The following is a 21,174-nucleotide window of genomic DNA, read 5'->3' as shown; positions in this document are numbered from 1 at the left end:
CTCCATTTCAGCTGTTCACCCTCAATAGCAACATAGTGCCAGCAAATACCTCTGATAAACATTGTTGACATATTTTTCTAGAGAGAGTGACACAAAGACTGGCAACCCTTTATTTCAAAAGCAAGCTATAAAATGATGACATATTATATGATTCTTAGGAATATATACATTGGTAGTCTACATTTGTTGGCACAGCACACAATCAGGCTACAAGTAGGCATAGGCTATCAATAACACATAGGCCTAATTGCTGACTCACTTGGTACTCATACTGTACATTCAACATTAAATTGCTGTTAGGAAAAAATATATATTTGAACGATATAGTCTGCAAAGTCTGAGGCCCACAACAACTACAAAGATGATTAACATTACGTTTTTCCTACATTATAATATCCATTGTCAAGATAATGAAAATAATTACAAAACATTAGCAAAAGCCAAAGCTGCCATTTCTTTCAAGCAAGAAAGATTGGCCCGTAGAAATAAGATCTAAGTTGCGATGTCTGATAGGCCAGCTGTGGTAACTGCTTCATGGAAACAGGGAAGGAGGAGGGCTCTGTCGAGTTAGGGTTAACTGTACTCCCCGCAAACCCCAACGGTCTTCCTGTCCCAGTCAGAGATGGACAAGCACTTGATGAAGAAGTGTCCCAGGTCATGTTTGGAAATGACGCGCCCTTTCAGCATGTTCTCTGTCACTGTGTACTTCTCAGTCAAAGGGAAGTTATCTGTTGGGAATAGCAGTGCATTTATATTTAGCAGTTTCATATAAGGCACCTAATATTATTAGATATTCAGAAAATGTCTACTCAATATGTGTATAATGTTTAATATCAGCTGAATAAAAAGCATTAGCTGGAGCACCCCCAGAGAACATTATTTAATATACAGGTGCTGACCAACGGTGAATAAACTGTAAACTTTTTTATATATATATAAAGAATTGAGTGTGTGACTCTATTTATTTTAATATCAGTTGAATAACACTAATCCATCCAGTACATACCCACTGGGCACACACTTTCAATCAACATTTTTCCCACATAATTTCAATAAAATTACATTGAACCAATGTGGAATAGATGTTGAATTTACATCTTTGCCCAATGGGTTAGAGTGTGAGGAAGGATGATAGGCCTATCATGTCACTACTGGAATCACTTACAGTATGCGTCTATGGTAGTACAATATTACATTTCTCATGATTCAGGAAATGAGGAAGGGCGATGACTAACCGTCGATGTGAGGGGGCATGACAGCCACAAAATCCAGCCCTGACTCCTTCAGCACCATGTACATCCTATCATGGTCCTCTGTGACCGGCAGGAGCCTGGGTGGCACTTTAGACCGGTCCCATAGGAGGAAGGCTGTGAAGCAGAGAGGGGGACGATATAAGGATATGGTTTCTTTATGGTGGTTTATTGGAAGTTGGAAAGATTCTGTAACCCTGATTGTCCAAGATTTCTCTGTACCCGACATGCAGCCAACTACTTTGCGGATCCCCCCAGCCTTCATGGCGTCTAGGATGTTTCTGGTTCCTTCTGACATCATTGTTGTGGGACCTGTGGATTACAACTTAAACATGAACATACCGACCAATATCCTGGCCTAAGCAACCCCTAGTGCAGTTAGTTACTACAACTCACTCTGAATATTATTACAAACATATTTTTTACCTCAGAGCAGAAAACATGTTTTAATGAGACTCCTGAACACTTCCATTTTGTTTTTCACTTCAAGATTGATTTCAGCTTGTATAAAGGGAAAGGGGGATACCTAGTCAGTTGTACAACTGAATGCCTTCAACTGAAATGTGTCTTCCACATTTAACCCAACCCCTATAACATATCTGTTTTAACTTGGTTTTATTCACACAACTGCACATACGGGATACCTAGTCAGTTGTACAACTGAATGCCTTCAACTGAAATGTGTCTTCCACATTTAACCCAACCCCTATAACATATCTGTTTTAACTTGGTTTTATTCACACAACTGCACATACGGGATACCTAGTCAGTTGTACAACTGAATGCCTTCAACTGAAATGTGTCTTCCACATTTAACCCAACCCCTATAACATATCTGTTTTAACTTGGTTTTATTCACACAACTGCACATACGTTTTCACTAACTTAACATTCCTATAACTTACTAATGAAAGATTGCCTAAACTTACTGAGGTCAGTCCTGGTGCCTAGAACGATGATAACAGCATCCTGACCCTGTATAGTCTTTTTCACATCTTCCTTATTGAGGACATCTCCTACAACCACCCTGCAGGCTTTGTGTTCTGCAGGCAGCCTGGCAGGGTCCCTCACCAGCACTGTCACATTGTAACCTGTGGACAATGATGAACAAAGAAGCATTGTGAATTTATTGAGTCATCTTATCATCTATCAATGATCCATAGGTATTTCAGTCTGATTGGAATATGAAGATGAGTGGAATATGTAATTGGTTCATTTTTGACGAATCGATCTCAATTCTAGAGCACGGCCATGGATCGAATTGATGAGGCCATCCCAGTGTTATGGATAAGCACGATAAGCAAGACAGTGGACTTTATCACGTATCTGCCACGCACTCCAATGCACTCATAGCAATCACGAGTCAGCAGAACACTATAACGACTTGCATGACTCGACACTTTTGTCTCGTGATCTCAGAGCAAGGAAACGAAAACGCTTGGGAATCAAATAAGCCAAATTATATCTGCACATTTTAGCAAGTTAGCCACATGTGATTGCGTGTGCATTTTATAAATAGCATTGACAACTGGGTTACATTTTAGGCTATTAATTTGAAACTATGTAATTAATAGCATAGATCTGATTGGAATATAATATAAAATAACAGCACAATATATAATACCTGTTTTTTTCCCCAGAGGAAGGCTGTGGCAAATAGCTCAGATGACCATTGATACTTCCAATTACACTAGCATAGCATATGTTAATTACATTTACATTTAAGTCATTTAGCAGACGCTCTTATCCAGAGCGACTTACAAATTGGTGAATTCACCTTCTGACATCCAGTGGAACAGCCAATGACATGTCTACTGTACTATTGCATAGAAAACGTTCAGCATAGTTTAGAAACATGGCAAAACACTCCGATCACCTTTGGACCAGTCTACACAGCAAATGCTATATGAGGGATTATATAATAACACATCATTAACCTATCATCTCCTACAACCATTTGTAAATCATGTCATTTCGAAACGTTGCCTACCCGCTGCAACAGCCAGTGGTAAGGTCACCAGTCCGGTCATTCCCGTGGCCCCAAATATTGCAACATTCTTGATCGATTCTGACATAATAACAGATTGAGAAAATATCGCTGGTCACAGAAGAATGTTACAATTTCTTGCTTCGTTGATCGTGTGCAACAATATCCGAAAACACACATGCAGAATGAACCTCTTTGACACTTTGGGAAACGCCCCTTTTAGATAATCAAAAAAGGCTAACTTCCGCAATAGATCCTCCCAGCCCCATCAATTAAAGGAAAACGCACACAGTCACAACAGGGCTACATTGTGCAGAAGTCCTGTTTTTTGTGTGCATTTCAAAACTTTATTGTCAGTTGATCTATCCAGATCAACCATAGCGCACGGTTGATTTTCATGGCAAGATATATTCCTTTTATAGAATTTTAAGTCACGTATTCTGTTTTTGTTCTCTGTCTGGAGATCCAAAGTTCTGAAAGGTTGGCATTACCCAAAATATGCCAAGAGTGTCACGCCCTGATCTGTTTCACCTGTCCCTGTGATTGTCTCCACCCCCTACAGGTGTCGCTCCTCTTGTGAGCTACAAGAATGTGGTAGCCCACTGACCCAAATCCTGCAGGAATTAGTGTGGGGAGGTGCTATTGTAACGGAGTTAAGAACGTGCCCGTAAACTCACTCCACATCTAGTTTGAGATGTCGCCGGTGAAGCTATCCAATTGGTACCTTTTGTTTGGCTCATGTGTGTTGTGAAGCAGAGGATCACTGGTTCGGGTCTGATATGGGGACAGGGACAGTGGAGAAAGCTAAACTGTTAGCAGCACACTCTTTGTCTTTTTCACTATCACACATCTTCAGGTCTCTGGCAAGGTTGTGAATGTGGTTCACATAGTCTTCTCTCGTCAGACTCATGGCGATACAGTTGCCGGGGGAAGAGACGGTTCAGAGAACCACCTCTGTTACATAACATAGGCCCACTTTTCCTTGATAGATGCATTCCATAAAATGAAAGGCTCTTCATTATGGGACATTCATGTAATTTATAGATGAGGAGAGAACAATTACTGAAGCAACCTTCATTTTTATGTCACTTCAGGTACAAATCATTTATTTAGTTATCCATAGATGTATCCATAGGTGGGTGTGTTTAAAAAAAAATGATATTGTTTTTTAATTCAGATTTTCATGGGGTGCTGTAGCACCCTTAGCCCTCCTACTACCCTGCAGCTATGTAGTTAACTGTTAATTATCTGTTTACAGACCAGAAATACAATGAGTTTATGTGAATGCACTTTAAATAATATGCCTACTTGCCAATAATTCCACCTCCCAGTCCTGGGTTCGAGTCCAGGCTGCATCACATCCTGCTGTGATTGGGCAGCACATAATTGCCCAAAAGCATTGTAAATAATAATTTGTTCTTAGCTGACTGGCTAGTTAAATAAAAATAAACTAATAATAAAAATAATAATACAACAATTACACAACAACAAAATCCCGGTATGACATAAACTACCTTCCAATAGTCGCAAACTATGTGTTCTCAAATGAAATATGTCCACGGGGAATGGAAAGGGGCATCTAACACATTCAAACAATTTCATAGAGATAGGAAAATACTTATAATGCATCTCTATTTCTAAGGAAAATAATCCTAGGTCATCTCTATTTCTATCTGTAATCCCTTGGCACCATTTATAACGGGTAAAATCCCCCCTCTCTGTCTCTGTCTCTTTCTCAATTCAATTTCAATTTCAATTCAAGTACTTTATTAGCATGGGAAACATTTTAACATTGGCTAAGCAAGTGAAGTAGATAATACTTCTCTCTCTCTTTCTCTCTTTCTCCCTACGGTGGTGAGTCCCTTCGCCGCACTAATGCTGAATTCTCTCTAGCAGTATCACGGGTGGAGGGAGTGCGAGCGCGTAGGCTATCAAGTGGACAGGATATCGGAGCCCACCGGTTTGGATTATTTGATCAAGCATCTTTGCCTGGTTGCAAGACACCTTTCATGGCAGTCTCGTGGTCCCACTAGCCACAGCAGGGAATTTACATGTATTACCGTATTAAATGGCTTTATTAGCCAGATCTTTATACTGATCCCACAGTCCGTTGTATATATATTTATATAGGCTACTTGACTACTATGCCAGCGAAGAAACACGGCGTCGCGAGGCTCTGTTCATAATTTGCTCACTGGTTCATTGATACAGGCACCTCATCGACCGATTTCACGTTTATTTCGGTGAAAAACAAACTCATACCTGGAATTGGGGTTAAGGTAAGGTCGTTGTAGCGTATGCTGCATGTCTCTCTCTCTCTCTATATATATATATATATATGTATATAAATAACATTTCCAATATAATTGAGCATGAACAATTCGAGGTGCCTGTTTTCGTGGGAGATGCAGCAACACCGGCCTGCATTGGCTAAGGCTACTGCAGTGATTCTATAGGACCGTATTTTATGCTGTTTCATTTTATTTGGCTGGATATTAGGCATGTGCTTTTGTTTAGATCGCAGTTTGCCATACATACTAGTTAGGCTACTATTTGTGCATAGGCTTTGAATAGCAAATATGGACCGGTTAGGATCGGCCTTATACAATGTTTAATTATTTAGAATTGGTCCGCGCATGTTCCTGATCATTAAACGCACATAAATGTATTACATTTGCATGACACCTTTAGAACATTAATTGCATCTCACAATGAAGCCATATTCTTGAAAGCAGTAGCCTAAGGGAGCACCAAATAACATGCTTGTACATATAGTAGTCTATAGCCATACGGAGCCTACACTACGTTATTGGACCGCAACTACATTAAAAGTAGTTCAAAATGTAAAAGCTATTTGATCCAGCAGCAGATGAGCCATATGACAATTATAGCATAGACGATGTCATCTTAATGTAGCCACTTTCTTGCTTAAAAAAGTGTTAATCCAACGAAACGCACCATGCACTTGATATGGGATGGTGCAGGGGACGGTGATCATAGCCTACGTTCGGAATGGACCAACGAGACGGCGGTGGTAGGGATGCACGTCGTATGGAACATTTTAAGGTTAAAAGCGATTACACAATAGGGAGTTAAGCAGCACGACAACATTTGTACCTTTCCACGCATAATATCTGTCATTGATATTCTCTTTTGCCCTGCCTTCTTACACATAGGCATGCACAGACAATTGCGTCGACACTGTAGTAGCCCACCTCAACATCACCATGGATAGTCACCACCAGGCACTATTATTGATAGCCTAATCATGCAGCTTTGAAATTGGACATATTTATCTAATGTGCAGAGCGTTTGTGTGGATCATTCCTAAATTCTGTTCACTGAACTATATATATATTTTGTCGACCGTAGGGCTGGGCGTAGCCTGTTCTACGGATGTCAGTGTTGTCACAGTTGGTCACACACAGCTGTTTAAATTGTGACTTGACGAGAGCGATCAGTTGCAACACAGTCAGTGGCGTACTGTGACGTCACGCTACTACCGGCTGTCCATTGTACGGATCTGTCACGGGCCGCAAAAATGTCCAATTCAGACACTTCAGCAAAATTTGTGTGCAAAGGCAAAAGGGATGTCAATAACTAATTTATTCTGAATGCAAATGAGAATTTATGGTTTAACATTAGCATATTTTGACATCCAGTCTTATAGGCCAATGTTGACTTTGAAAATAATAATAATTATAAGTTAATTAAAACTTCTTCGGGATAGGGGGCAACATTTTCACTTTTGGATAAATAGCGTGCCCAAATTCAACTTCCTGCTACTCATCCCCAGAATATAAGATATGCATATTATTAGTGGATTTGGATAGAAAACACTCTGAAGTTTCTAAAACTGTTTGAATCACGTCTGTGAGTATAACAGAACTTATGTAGCAGGCAAAACCCAGAGGACAAACCATTCAGATTTTGTTTTTGAGGTCACTGTCTATTCAATGAGCTTTCATTGGGAAACCAGATTTCTAAGAGACTTGTTTGCAGTTCCTACCGCTCCCACTGGATGTCACCAGTCTTTAGAAATTGAGGTTATTCCTTTGTGTAATGAAGAAGTACAGCCATCTTGAACAAGTGTCAGGTCATGTGTACTGTTTGATAGTTGCGCAAGACCAGAAAGCATGCTTGAGTGTGTTTTCTTCCTGTATTGAACACAGATCATCCAGTCTTCAATTTGATCGATTATTTACGTTTAAAAATACCTATAGTTGTATTACAAAAGTAGTTTGAAATGTTTTGGCAAATTTTACAGGTAACTTTTGAGATATTTTGTAGTGACGTTGGTTAAGTTGTAACCAGTGTTTTTATGGATCAAACGTGCCAAATAAATGGACATTTTGGATATATATGGACGGAATTAATCGAACAAAAGGACTATTTGTGATGTTTATGGGACACATTGGAGTGCCAACAAAAGAAGCTCGTCAAAGGTAAGGCATGATTTATATTTTATTTCTGCGTCTGCAGAGTTGAAATATGCTACTCTCTCATTGTTTACTGTTGTGCTATCATCAAATAATAGCATCTTATGCTTTCGCCGAAAAGCTTTTTTGAAATCTGACATGTTGGCTGGATTCACAACGAGTGTAGCTTTAATTTGGTATCTTACATGTGTGATTTAATAAAAGTTAGATTTTTATAGTATTTTATTTGAATTTGGGGCTCTGCATTTTCCCTGGCTATTGGCGTCCCGCCTATCCCAGAGAGGTTTTAACAAGCCTACTGTTCTAGTAGGCCTATGCTAGCCATCCAAACTGACACTACTGGAAGGCTACATTTCCCTGTGGTGAGACAGTGATACACGCCATTGATATAGCCAATTGGCCTACGTCTGCAAATGTGATGCAGTATAACATCTGATAGGCTAAAGTAAAGTTGTTTCAGATAAAGGGCTTACTGGTGTTTTGTTTTTTGTGTGTTCTGTGTCTTCTGTCCCTTGAACACAGTAGATAACCTATTGTCTTTACATTTAAACACAATAAAAGGCCTGGCTCTCTACTGATACTACAGAAGTGTGCCTTCAGAAGATGACCTAGCCATATAGCCAATACTCCCCGTGTTCTCCATTGTACGACTATTGACCGCAATATCGTGTGGAAAGTAAAGGGTAAAGTAAAAAAAATGTCCTCTGATACACAAAGCTGTGTAAAAGATTGATGACAAGCAGAATGAAAAAGCAGGGGGAACCAGTAAGACCAGTCCCCAGCCAGAGGGGGACAGAATTAAAGGTCCTCAATTCTGTGGTGTGTAATGTGGTGTGGCATCTGTCTATCCTCATGTAACAGTATAACTTTAGTCCGTCCCCTCGCCGGGCTCCTCTGCACACATCAACAATAATCACCCACGAAGCATCGTTACCCATCTCTCCACAAAAGCCGCGCCCTTGCAGAGCAAGGGGAACCACTACTTCAAGGTCTCAAAGCGAGTGACGTCACCGATTGAAACACTATTAGCGCGCACCACCGCTAACTAGCTAGCCATTTCACATCCGTTACACTCACCCCCTTTTGATCTCCTCCTTTTCCGCAGCAACCAGTGATCCGGGTCACGGCACCAATGTAACAGTATAACTTTAGTCCGTCCCCTTTAGTCCGTCCCCTAGAACCAGGGACCCTCTGCACACATCAACAACAGTCACCCACGAAGCATCATTACCCATCGCTCCACAAAAGCCATGCACCACCGCTAACTAGCTAGCCATTTCACATTGGTTACACTCACAGGAACTTCTCCCTCTCTTCTCCTCTTCTATCCTCGCCTTTCCATATTGGCTTAGTTTCTTTAGCTCACTTACTCCTCACACAGTGGAGAGAGCTTGGGGTCAGGGTGTCACTCGCGTATCTATTCCTGGAGCTGAAATTATTGACAACAAAACCGACCTGCTTCACTTTGATGATTGTCAAGATGTGTTCATTTGATCGTGTACTGGAGGGGGATTTTCAGGAAGAGAAATATGTTCACAATATTTAGCAACACTACTATGATACATTTCGGTTTTAAAATGTTCTGTATCTTTTACAGTATCAATGTCTGCAAAGAGGACACAAATGTTATCAAGACCAATGACATAGTTTTGCAAGGAGGGGCTACTCAGGATAGAATAAACCCAATCAGATTTAATGCCGCAGAAAGAGATCCCTAAAATAATTCTGCATTTACATACATCTTAAATAAAAGGCAGTTTGTGACATCTGCTTCTCTCTGACAGGAAGTAGGAAGTGAGAAGGTCACAGACAGAGCAATACTGGAGCACCTGGCTTGTTGCCTGGGAATTCTCTGGTGAGGAGATTGAGGTGTTGGGTGTTGTGAATTACTGTACCAGATCCCTCCTTTCCAGAAGCATGTTTGGGGCAGTGGGAAAAGGGGATGGGTGGGGGGATACAGCCTGAGTCTTACGCCATGCCGGCTGGCTGGAGATTTATAGTTGTAGCCGGGTGACATGGTGTAGCCAAAGAGCAATAATAATGTTGAGTGCTTTGGAGGAGAATGCTGAACAAGAGCCAGAAACAAAGTGGCAAAAACAAAGATGGCCGATCTGAATTGTGCCTATGTCACTATAGAATATTGCAGTATCTACAATTGATTTGCGCTACAAAGGGATGAGGCGGTCTGTAAAGAAGAGAAGCAGCAGAACACAGCGACACAGAAAATGATCATGGCCAGACTAACCCACTAAGAGAATCCTGAATGTATGTTCAGACTTCTGAGGTCTGAATTGTGGCCACAGCATGGCTTCTCCTGCCCTGTACTATGCACAAGATGTAGCAAGAAACAGTAAGGACTCAGTGTTTACTAAAGTTCAGTGGTTGTAGCATGGTGATTGTGTTGTCGAAGGTGCAGTCGACTGTCTCTGACCTTTTCCCAGCACCAGAGGGATCAAAGGGCTTAGGCATGTTGCCTTGTCGTGTCTCTTGTGGAGGTGTCATGGACATGTATGGAACCTTGTGTCGTCCCTTGTTTGCCAGAATCTGTTATTGCTTCATTTTAGTCTGATCGTCATTGGATTCTCTGTTGAGGGCTAGCCTGATCACCACGCTAGCTGTTACCCAGCTAGATGTAGGCTATGTAGGCTGCTGTTGTTGATGGTAGAAACAGTCATGCACCCCGGATAGATGAGATTCGTCAGTGAATTGTCCCGATAGCAGCAGAAGCATATGTGGGCTGGGTTATTGCTGGAGAGCAACAGTGTTTTTGTTTCCATGTGGAGCGTCTTGAATATGTGAGAGGGGCCTCTGGTACGCTGAGACACTGACAGGTGTGTTTGTTGACCAGGAAGAACCACATCACGTCAGTTAGTGGGATCCTTAAGCTAAAAGACTGTCTTATTAGAGGGACCCCAGGTGGTGGGGTCTAGGAAAGGCCTGCCAGAGCGACCTAGGTCTGGCAACAGCTCAGGCCAATACAGTTGACATATATGACAGTGTCACAGTTTGGATGGAGCCTTAATGCATTGGCGACCATTGTGGCTGTATGGTGGCCTTCTGTCAGTGTGACATCCTTCATTGTACAGTACATGACCATGGATTTATAATGTGCGTGCGGTCCCTTGAAAAGGAAGTGGGTAGTGTGTTAATTTCTGTGACATGTGGGGTCTTTCTGTATAAAGGTGATGTTGTTCAGTAAGTATGTGACATACAGTGCCACCCATTTCGTGGCTCAAGGGGCTAGTAGTGTCTGGTAGTATGTGATTTTAGGACACATCAGCTTTTGAGCTGTCATGGAGATGTAATTGCTGATGCCTCTGAGTGCAGTCTCTGGAGCTGCTGTAGGGACGCATGCACGCACACCTGTGGTGTGATTGTTACAGTAGCTTTCTCTGAGCATTGCATTGATCCTTTGACCCAATCTGAAACAGATTAAGATCATGTTGAACAATGTGTAAGTATGATCTCAGTATTTTTTTTAACCTTTATTTAACTAGGCAAGTCAGTTAAGAATGAAGAACAAATTCTTATTTTCAATTACAGCCTAAGAACAGTGGGTTAACTGCCTTGTTCTGGGGCAGAACGACAGATTTTGATCTTGTCAGCTCAGGGATTCGAACTTGCAACATTTCGGTTCCTAGTCCAACGCTCTTAACCACTAGGCTACCTGCCTACCACAGTATGATCTCAGTATGATATGTATTTACTGTACATTTCCAATTGTTTCCTGAAATATAATCATTTTTATTTATTGATGACCTAATTTCTGGAATTGAGAATACTCTCCTGATTGGTGTGCTGCGTTCATATTTTTCAGAATGTCTGTATGTTGGGCTCATAATTCTATAGAAGCTGATAGTGGAGGTCCCTCTGGTGACATATACATGTCTGTGAGGCTTTTTTGACATTTTCTTTTGTATGTCTCATATGGCTGCTTAGATGTCCAATATTTACTGCAATTTCTTTCTGACTCAACCTTTTATTTCTTTAAAAAAATGTATTTATTTATTTTTTTACCCCCTTTTTCTCCCCAATTTCGTAGAATCCAATTGTTAGTAGTTACCGTCTTGTCTCATCGCTACAACTCCCGTACGGGCTCGGGAGAGACGAAGGACGAGAGTCATGCGTCCTCCGAAACACAACCCAACTAAGCCGCACTGCTTCTTAACCCGGAAGCCAGCCGCACCAATTTGTCTGAAGAAACACTGTACATCTAGCGACCTGGTCAGCATGCACTGCGCCCGGCCCGCCACAGGAGTCGCTAGTGCGCGATGAGACAAGGATATCCCTACCTGCCAAACCCTCCCTAACCCGGACGACGCTAGACCAATTGTGCGTGCCCTATAACTTTTATTTCTTGATGTATTAGATGGTTGTGAATGGCTGTGTACAACAACACTTGCGATTATTTCTATATATATATATATATATATATATATATATATATATATATATATATATATATATATGAGAAATAATCGCAAGTGTTGTTGTACACTGTAACTTTTATTTCTTGATGTATTAGATGGTTGTGAATGGCTGTGTACACAGCCATTCACAACCATCTAATACATCAAGAAATAAAAGTTACAGTTGGGAAAGCATTTTTTGAAATGCAGTTTTGTCCTGCTACAGTGGTATATCTGAAAATAAATTAAAGGTTTTTCCCTCTCTCTCTGTGTGTCTTGAGCTCTCGCTAACGAACTTGCAACATTATCAACGATCAGCTGCTTCACTTTGATGATTGTCAAGATGTGTTCATTTGATCGTGTACTTAAGCTTGAGGGGGATTTTCAGGAAGACACATATGTTCACTTGGAATATTTAGCAAGAAATCCCTAAAATAATTCTGCATTTCCATATTAAATAAAGGGCAGTTCGTGACATTTCTGCAATGGTTTCTATAGCTCCTCAAAGGACCTCTGCTTCTCTCTGACAGGAAGTAGGAAGTGAGAAGGTCACAGACAGAGTGCTACTGGAGCACCTGGCTTGTTGCCTGGGAATTCTTCTCTGGTGTAGGGAATTGAGGTGTTAGGTGTTGTGAATAACTGTACCAGAGCCCACCACACAAACAGGATGTTCTGGTGCTGCATCTTCTGGTGACCTATTGAAAACAGTACAACAATGATATGGCAAATGAACATGTGTGATGTATGCCTTTTTGTTTTCATGACAAAACAAAGTAGCCTAACACACCTGTGGAAGATTGTCGCTTTCAGGGTCCAACTCCAGCTCAGGACAGTATGTCAATATATTCAAATTTGCATGCCCACACCCACACAGTCAGACTGAGCATTCCAGTGGCCCAAGGAGGCTCAGGGAAATAAATGATTGAGGGTTGAAAAATACAATTTAAAAGACAGCACAGGGTCTTTAATTCAGGCTAGATGAGTGTAGGCCTAATAATGACAACCGGCAAATGTTTTGTAACAGATGTCTCGTTCCATTCATTAAATGGTGAGTACACAGGACGATGTTTGGATGCTGTAATTATTTTGCAGTGGATCAACATGCCCAGGTAGCTTACTTTCTGGAGAGATTTGTTTGACAATCGGATGAAAACATTACTGGTTGTGTTCATGCCCCCTTAAAAGCTAATACATGTTTACCATATTTACCGTAAACCCTATCAGTCCTGAGATCCCAGGAAACATTGGCTTTTCATTGATCTGTTTTATTTTATCTGCATGTCGAGCCCTTATGTTCAGCCTCACAATTAAGTGTTTTACCAGATTATTTTCAGGATAATCAGGGCTACAAATAGAACACAAAACAATTTGAAATAAACAGTTGCATTCATGACTTTTACTGAATGTCATTAAACAAAAAAAGGTCTGCCAAATGCAAAAACCTGATCAAATGAATTTATATGAATGCTGAATGCTGTACGTACAGAAATGGTTTGCTGACTGGGAAATAAATATCCAGCTAGTCAGTGGCAAATGTGTGGAGTTTGTGACAGCAACTATGTGAGCTTATTGCAGTATTATAGATGCCATGTCCTGGGATTTCCAATGATCTTCTATGTAGAAGAACCCCTTACCCTTCGAACAACTTTTGTGTCGCTGGTGAGCGCCGTAGAGCACAACATGTTACATGTCCATGTTCGTGAGAGTCTCAACTTTTCATTGATAGCTCAAACTATTCGGAATCTGCAGACATTTTTTTTTTTAAATATAAAAGACCACTCTAGCTCAGCGTGTTAATCACACAGACCTTTTAATCACACAGACCTTTCAAACACACAATGATTAAAAGGGGTTAGAAGTCCAAAATGTGGCCGGCTATAGGTCATATTAGGCCCATAAAATAGGAAGTCCTGTGAAATAAATAGAGACTCCCGAATGTTACTGTATAATTCACACTCTGCCGTGATCCCAAGCCTTACAATTTCAGTAACACAGACTCCTCCCAGTTTCATATTGAATGATGACCTTAATTCCGTAATCCTCTGAAAATTTGATTTCCAACAAGACTAGAATATTTCAACCTTTTTTAAGAGTGCTGAGCATGTAATTCAGTGTTTACTCTTGCCTTTCACGTCTTGACTGCTTTTGAAATCTTTGTGCTTTGTGAGGTGCCTCGAGGACAACAGCTGGTGTTGTAACAGAAAAGAGTTCAACCTCGCTCAGTCTCCCATTGCAAAGAAAGTCAAATTTTCCCCCTCACAGATTCCCCGCACACTGACACTTTTACATGTCCGTATTCACACTTACGTGACTGTAACACGACAAAGAGCCAGAGGGATTGGAGGATAAGCGCAGCAGCTCTCTGGTTGATGTATCGTACTGTTTACTGACGCCACTGCTCTGATCTCATCTCACCTGACGTGAAAGACACACAACAGGAGCCAGTTGTTTCAATAAAGTTTTTTTTTTTACGAGACACGATCAGAGAAGAAGACTGTGCCAAACTCCCTCTATGTATGTTATGCAAATGAGTCATGAATGATCCATTATTCATAAGAATCACAAATGTTTTTGATAAGTAAACGGACGAGAAGTGAATGAGGAATTATCATTAACATTAGCAAATGGGTTTGATTCAATGCGTGATTTGTGCTTCGGAAATCATAGATATCTATGACTGTTCATAGCCCCACCCCTGGATTACTAAATATATGGTGTGGAAGGAGCTCTAACAAAACATGCATGCGCTTTGCCCTTAAACACAGTTGTTGTGATTCAGATTTCCTGCATGGTGTTCGAGATTATGTATTTATATGTACAGTATAATTAGTTTCTATGGGGGTGATAAAGGGTGCATGTGATCCACATCCTAAATGTACTGTACTCTACCTAACTCTCCCACCATGTGTCTGTAGGGTCGCTCAGGGAAACAGGCGCAATGGCCAATGCCTCCACAGACCTGGACAACGCGGAGGCCCAACGCCAGCTCAACAACAACAACACTCATCTGGCCGGCAGCTCGGGACACTGGGAAACTGAGGTCACCAGCTCCAAGCTGTTTGAGTGTTCCCGCATCAAGGCCTTGGCAGGTGGGTGGATAGAGATACTGGACTAGAGGAACAAGAGGACCTTCACCTGTTTCAGTCACAGCTCCATCACTCACAAAAGACACAAGCTTTATAGACCTCCCTGTATACGTGATGGTGGTTCAAAGTTTATAGAAGAACTTGATTCATGATCTATCATACAGGGGCTACTGACAAGGGGGTATGGTTGATATATCAGAGCCAGTGCTATAGTACTTGAGGCCAGGACTCTGACCGGGCCAGCGGTGACTCGGACTCTGAGTGGACCAGTAGTGACTGGGGGAATAACTCAGATGTGAGGTTTAGTCACTACATCACTGATCAGAGCGCTATCCTGATGAACTACAAATGTAGGATCTTCATTTGATCACTCACTGTGTTGCTGAGCATTTTCCTGCAAAGCTTGTAGTGTATTCCAGGCTTAAAAAGTTTGTAATTTCAACTTTAAAATGTCAGACCCCTACAAAAATGTCCATTCAATTCCACATAATAATTCACATTTCCTGTTGCTGCAGGATTATTTTCCTGCTGTAGCAAACTGGCTCAAATTAAGATCCTACATCTGTAAGCCCTGTGTTTATCTCATCTCTCCTGCAGAAGAGAGAGATGCTGTCCAGAAGAAGACCTTCACTAAGTGGGTGAACTCCCACCTGGCAAGAGTGTCCTGTCGAATCGCTGACCTCTATAACGACCTCCGGGACGGCTACATGCTCACCAGGCTGCTGGAGGTCCTGTCTGGGGAGATGCTGGTTGGTCAACCCATTCTCTGGTTCCCAACCACAGTCTACCTTTCAGTCAGCAGATGCTAGGAGAACAAGCGCAAAACTATAAAACAAAGAGCTCTGCATTGTAGTTATTTTTGTACCAAATATTATTCATTCACATCTAAATGTTTCATGAATGTTGTCAGCACTGCAGCTATATGTCATGTGTAATCGTATGAGAATAGTAGTTTGTATAATGGGGTTTGACAATTGGATGGTTGTACAGCATTTGCACGCTTTCTTTGCCATTGTGTTTTTTTATGAGAATAACATTGTTCTTAATATAAAGGAATTGAGATCAAAGTCTATATTTCCCCTGCAGATTACTTTGACCAATCAACCATTACGCTCTCACCATTCCACTCTTGTTCCCTCTATCTCCTTACCTTGCTGTCCTCTCACCCTTCTCTCCCTCCCTCATTCCCTCCCTCCCCCATCCCTCCCTCCCCTAGCCGAGGCCCACACGGGGTCGCATGCGTATCCACTGCCTGGAGAACGTGGACAAGGCCCTGCAGTTCCTCAAGGAGCAGAGGGTCCACCTGGAGAACGTCGGCTCTCACGACATCGTCGACGGCAACCACCGTCTCACCCTTGGCCTCATCTGGACCGTCATCCTTCGCTTCCAGGTAGTGACCTGGCCCACCCGTCCTGGTGCATGGTGTTGTTTGTCTCTGTGGCTTCTGTTGTGGTTGTATTTTGGATTGACATTTTTGAAAACATTTTGTCACGCAGCCAATTCCTGTGGGGACGTTCCTGTCCCCTGTTGGGATTGTGCTTAAGACCTGCTGCTAGCTTAACCTCTTCTGAGGTATTTTTGGTTTCCAGTTCCTGTAGGCCTGTGTGTGTCTCATGTTGGGGATGTTATGTTCTCGTGCTGTGTAGCTCTATTCCGTCTTTGTCCCCCGTGGGGTACTTTTGAACTCAGTCAGCATGTGGATGATGAAGCTTACGTGGGTGTGCATCGTTGTTTCTACAAACTCCTGTTTCCGACTGGTGCATGACATCAGAGCCAATCTGCTGCAGTTCTAATACATCTAATTTCGTCTCCAGACACTTCCGCCCAAATAGTCAGGAAGAGTCTGGTGGATCAACGCATCAAACTTGGCCTTCTTTAGCCAATACAGAATGACTGGGAGAAACTTCCGGCGCATAGGCATTAGCTTAGTCTCCCACAACACCTTCACTCTAACCCTCCCCATGCCTCGCAGTCGTGTGATTTGCTAAAATTAAATGATGACAAGTACTTTACTCGGTAGGTCACTCCCATAGAATTCTATGGGCACTCCTACTAAGGCAGTGGTCCCCAAAATTTATTTGGCCCATGACCCCATTTTGATATTTATAAAAAAAATGTGTGACCCCACCATGTGGGGGCTCCAAGTGGCACAGCGGTCTAAGGCACTGCATCTCAGTGCAAGAGGCGTCACTGCAGTCCCTGGATTGAATCCAGTCCCTGGAATGAATGTTTGCTTTTTATAATATGGGCTATGATAGTCTATTACAAATCAGTCTGACAGTACTTTTGACAGTATTTCTGAAGGAAGTATGGTTTGAAGTGACTGAAAACCCTCAGAAAGGCATTGGGAAGTTCCGAAGATCATCAGGCAATAATTGTGTATGATCTTCTGTGTAGAAAAGAACATCATCATTGCATTAGTGCTAGGTCTTGTGCACTCTGCACAGCTTGTGGGCTTTAAACAGTTCAAAAGATACAGCCACATTTGTACGAAGAAAACACAAACCGCTTTGTTTACTGCAACCGCATCTAGCAGCTATCGGAGGTTACTGACGTAACCCCGGTTCTATGAACCAAGCACATTCTATTTATTTTTTAAAATCTGAATTTCTCTCGCGAACCCATATTAAAATCAGGTGCGACCCCTAATTTGGGAAACGCTGCACTCACGCCGACTTTGAATCGTTGATAGCCCTGGCTTATATGCGCTGTGTGCAATAGCCTGGGGATGAGGTTGTAATACACCTTCAAACACAAGAACAAAGTCTTATCCTACTTTTTGTCACTCTTTTTCATCAGTCTTCGAGCGGAGACAGATTTAGCACTGTTGGATTAAGGTATCCACTTCTTGTGTCCCAGCGGAAAACAGAAGTAGGCCAACATTCTGTGTATATTATTGTCATGATTTTGACACAACAGGCATGCCGGTTTCAGCACTGTCTTAATTTAAGAGGAGTAAGGGCAGAAATCCGACTGATTTATACACTGGCCAAAAGACTGTATGGAGAAGCCTTGAAACATGCCGCATCATCACTGTGTGACGTTACTAGCAATGTCACTCTGGTCCTGATCGTAGTTGGATCTCAAACAAGGACATACTGTCTGACATCCGCCTCAGAGACATACGCATACAATGGGCACAAGGCCTTACAGGACGCGATACCACAGACAAGTGACAGGCATGTAAGTAGCACAAAATCGTTTGGCTTTTGTTGTCGCCTTCAGGACAGTGGTGGTCTCAGCATAAACGCATGTCTTGCGTTATTCAAATCAGCGTCACTCTGTAAATATGATTCAGGGACGCAGGCTCGTGGGTTTCCTATGGAGTCAGGAGGAGAGGCTAGCATGGCATAGCTTATCGCTCTGCCTTCTAACGGGGATTACAGGTTAGCTGGGGCACTTTTGGCCGGCATCCCATTCCACTGCACCGACTGTGGAGCCAGTGAGTCGATGGCCTCTTAAATTTTGCATGCAGTGAAAGAGGAGGAGCGTGTTATTGGAACCTGATTTGTGCTTTAGGGAGCAAGGGGTGGGGCTCCGGCCAGGGCAAGATGCAGTCAGCACCTATTCTCCTCCCCCACCCCCACCCCCTTCTCTCTCTGCCACTCCTCCTTCCTTCTCTTTCACCGATTCTGCAACCGTTTGTGGTTGTCTCATCCCTCTCTCCTCACACTCCTCTTTTAGTTTACTACGTCTCTCCTCCCTTTCTGTTTCCCTCTCTCTTCCTTTCTCTCTCCCTCTCCTTCCACCCCTCCCCTACCCTTGGACTGTTCCAGGTGACTTTGCCCAGTCAGCAGGCAAGGCCTAGCCACTGCAGCAGGCAGCAGACACAGCGAGAGAAAGGGGGGAAAGAGAGGAAAGGAAAGGAGGAATAGAGGCCTCCAGGAGGTAAATGATCTCCAGGAGCCGATTTTAAGACTAATAAACACTTGACACCTCCATTACATTTAGTAACTTCACGATCCTTTCTTGTTGCTTCACTCAGTGTCGTTGTGTTCATGCTACCTAATTGTGACCTGCGTGATGTATTCCTCTCTCTCACGGCCAGGCGGTTTGTTTCTCTCAAGCATCTTGTTTACTGTTGGATGACATGCACTGCGATCAAGGCTATTTCAAATCTGCCTGATCTGAGGTATGAGCAGATAAGGTACATTTTAGAGATGGAATGTCCTCATTGGCTCTTGTGAAAAGTCAGTTTGCTTTTAGGCAGCAGTTCATTTGAACTATAGTTGTTCAGTTGTTCTCCTTGTAATTAGTAGTGCTATCCTACCATAATTGAATCACATATAACATATTCCCTGTAGGTGGAATAAGCCTCCAGTTGCATTCCAGTGTGAGTGAGCGTGTCCGCTTGTGGATGAGGTGCGATTTGTTGACATGGGTGGTCTAGCAGATACTAGGGTGTCAACCCTCCCATTAATATGTATCATGTCACCGTGACATGATTGGACCAATGGTTGTCAGTGATACGGGCGCACAGTGATGTTGTCATGATTCTGTGGCCTTCCTCCCAACATGACAGGCACACGTCTGTGTGCGAGTTTGTGACGAGACATGCAATGCAGTTGTGTGACGATTGGGGTGTATTCATTACGTCTTGCAACAGAAACCGTTTACTATTTAAGAACCACACAGAGCCAATGTAACGAAATGGGGAGGGAGGAACCTCCTTGAATATGTCCATTCGAAACTCTTGTTTTCGTGGCAAAACTTTTTCCGTTTAAAGTAAACGGTTTCTGTTGCAAAGCGTTTTGAAACAGCCCAAACTGTTAACAACAGAATCGGTGTAATGAATACACTCCTGGTGGGGCTGTTGAATGGAACCAGGTTTTGTGTTCAGTGTGTTTGAAACTGATCAGCAACATGGGTGTGTTTCCTAACTGTTTTCTTCTCAACTTCATAGTAATCTGGTGATCTTACTGAACTGAGGACAGTTTTGAGACTGGTTTCCTTGACCAAGGTTGTTTGTCGTCTGGTCTCACTCCCTGTGCACACAGATCCAGGTGATTAAGATTGAGTGTGACGACAACAGGGAGACGCGGTCGGCAAAGGATGCCCTGCTCCTCTGGTGCCAGATGAAAACTGCTGGGTGAATGTCTTCATTTAACCAAAAGCCAAAATTGAACATCAAACTTTGTGAACAGTTTCCACTTTCCATACATGTCTTTAAGGATGTTGACAGTTGTTTTACTACTGTTGATACATGCAATGTCTTTAGTTGGATAGCATATATCTATTGGCCCAATAGTTGTGAGTGTGTTCTGTGTCAACTGTCCCACAGGTACTCTGAGGTCCACATCCAGAACTTCACCACCTGCTGGAGAGATGGTCTCGCCTTCAACGCTCTCATTCACCGACACAGGTCAGCATTGGCTAAGCAATCAAGTCTTTACGTTTTAAAACATGTATTTATGTGACCATATGGAAAGTGAACTAAATGACCTACGTTGCATTACTACAGGCCTGATTTGATTGAATTCCATAAGCTGATCCGGTCAAATGCCACACACAACCTCCAGCAAGCCTTCAACATAGCTGAGCAGAACCTGGGGCTCACCAAACTCCTGGACCCTGAAGGTAAGACCGCACAGAGAATTGAAATAGCGACTAGACAACCTCGTCAACAGTTCATGGACATTTGGTAACCTATATCTCAGACTTGCAAACCTTCACAGACTTTCAGCGACAGTGACCATAGTTTATATTTTACACTACTGAAATTATTTCATGTCAAGGTGTGATTATGTTATATTGTAAATGTGTGCTGTAAGTGTTTGTGTATTGGTGTCCTTCCTGTTTGACTCTGCAGACGTGAATACAGAGAACCCAGATGAGAAGTCGATAATAACCTATGTTGTGTCCTACTACCATTACTTCTCCAAGATGAAAGCCCTTCGAGTAGAGGGCAAGAGAGTGGGAAAGGTAGGAGGATGCCGACACACTTTCTCAAACTCAACACTAATGTACTTGTCCTCTTGTTCAGTTGTGCACCGGGGCCTCCCA

General features: G+C 42.4%; 2 protein-coding genes across 5 annotated transcripts in view; one reads left to right on the top strand and one right to left on the bottom strand.

The window, feature by feature from the left end:
• Positions 1-96: 96 nt before the first annotated feature.
• Positions 97-3,451, bottom strand: LOC135546137 (flavin reductase (NADPH)-like). 2 transcript variants are annotated; one of them, XM_064974316.1, is made up of 5 exons: positions 3,241-3,450; positions 2,180-2,341; positions 1,473-1,562; positions 1,236-1,367; positions 97-728 (listed from the first exon to the last, which is right to left on the bottom strand). In XM_064974316.1, the coding sequence occupies exons 1-5, from the start codon at positions 3,323-3,325 to the stop codon at positions 574-576; spliced, it is 624 nt and encodes a 207-aa protein (XP_064830388.1). In that variant the 5' UTR covers positions 3,326-3,450; the 3' UTR covers positions 97-573. The 2 variants fall into 2 exon arrangements, with proteins under 2 accessions (XP_064830388.1, XP_064830390.1); XM_064974318.1 differs by lacking the exon at positions 1,473-1,562 and having other exon boundaries at positions 3,241-3,451.
• An 11,572-nt stretch (positions 3,452-15,023) lies between these two features.
• Positions 15,024-21,174, top strand: part of LOC135546135 (spectrin beta chain, non-erythrocytic 4-like) — a 53,739-nt gene continuing 47,588 nt past the window's right edge. For all 3 annotated transcript variants that reach the window (XM_064974314.1, XM_064974315.1, XM_064974313.1), the window contains exons 1-7: positions 15,024-15,174; positions 15,769-15,920; positions 16,388-16,561; positions 20,169-20,260; positions 20,453-20,533; positions 20,633-20,748; positions 20,981-21,093. In XM_064974314.1, coding sequence (XP_064830386.1) covers positions 15,024-15,174; positions 15,769-15,920; positions 16,388-16,561; positions 20,169-20,260; positions 20,453-20,533; positions 20,633-20,748; positions 20,981-21,093 — 879 coding nt within the window. The remainder of the gene's footprint in view (positions 15,175-15,768; positions 15,921-16,387; positions 16,562-20,168; positions 20,261-20,452; positions 20,534-20,632; positions 20,749-20,980; positions 21,094-21,174) is intronic.

This window comes from Oncorhynchus masou, chromosome 9 (genome assembly GCF_036934945.1).
Source record: "Oncorhynchus masou masou isolate Uvic2021 chromosome 9, UVic_Omas_1.1, whole genome shotgun sequence".
Classification (NCBI taxonomy): domain Eukaryota; kingdom Metazoa; phylum Chordata; class Actinopteri; order Salmoniformes; family Salmonidae; genus Oncorhynchus; species Oncorhynchus masou.
Note: the sequence above shows the minus strand (reverse complement) of the source record. Positions and strands in the feature narration are given on the sequence as shown.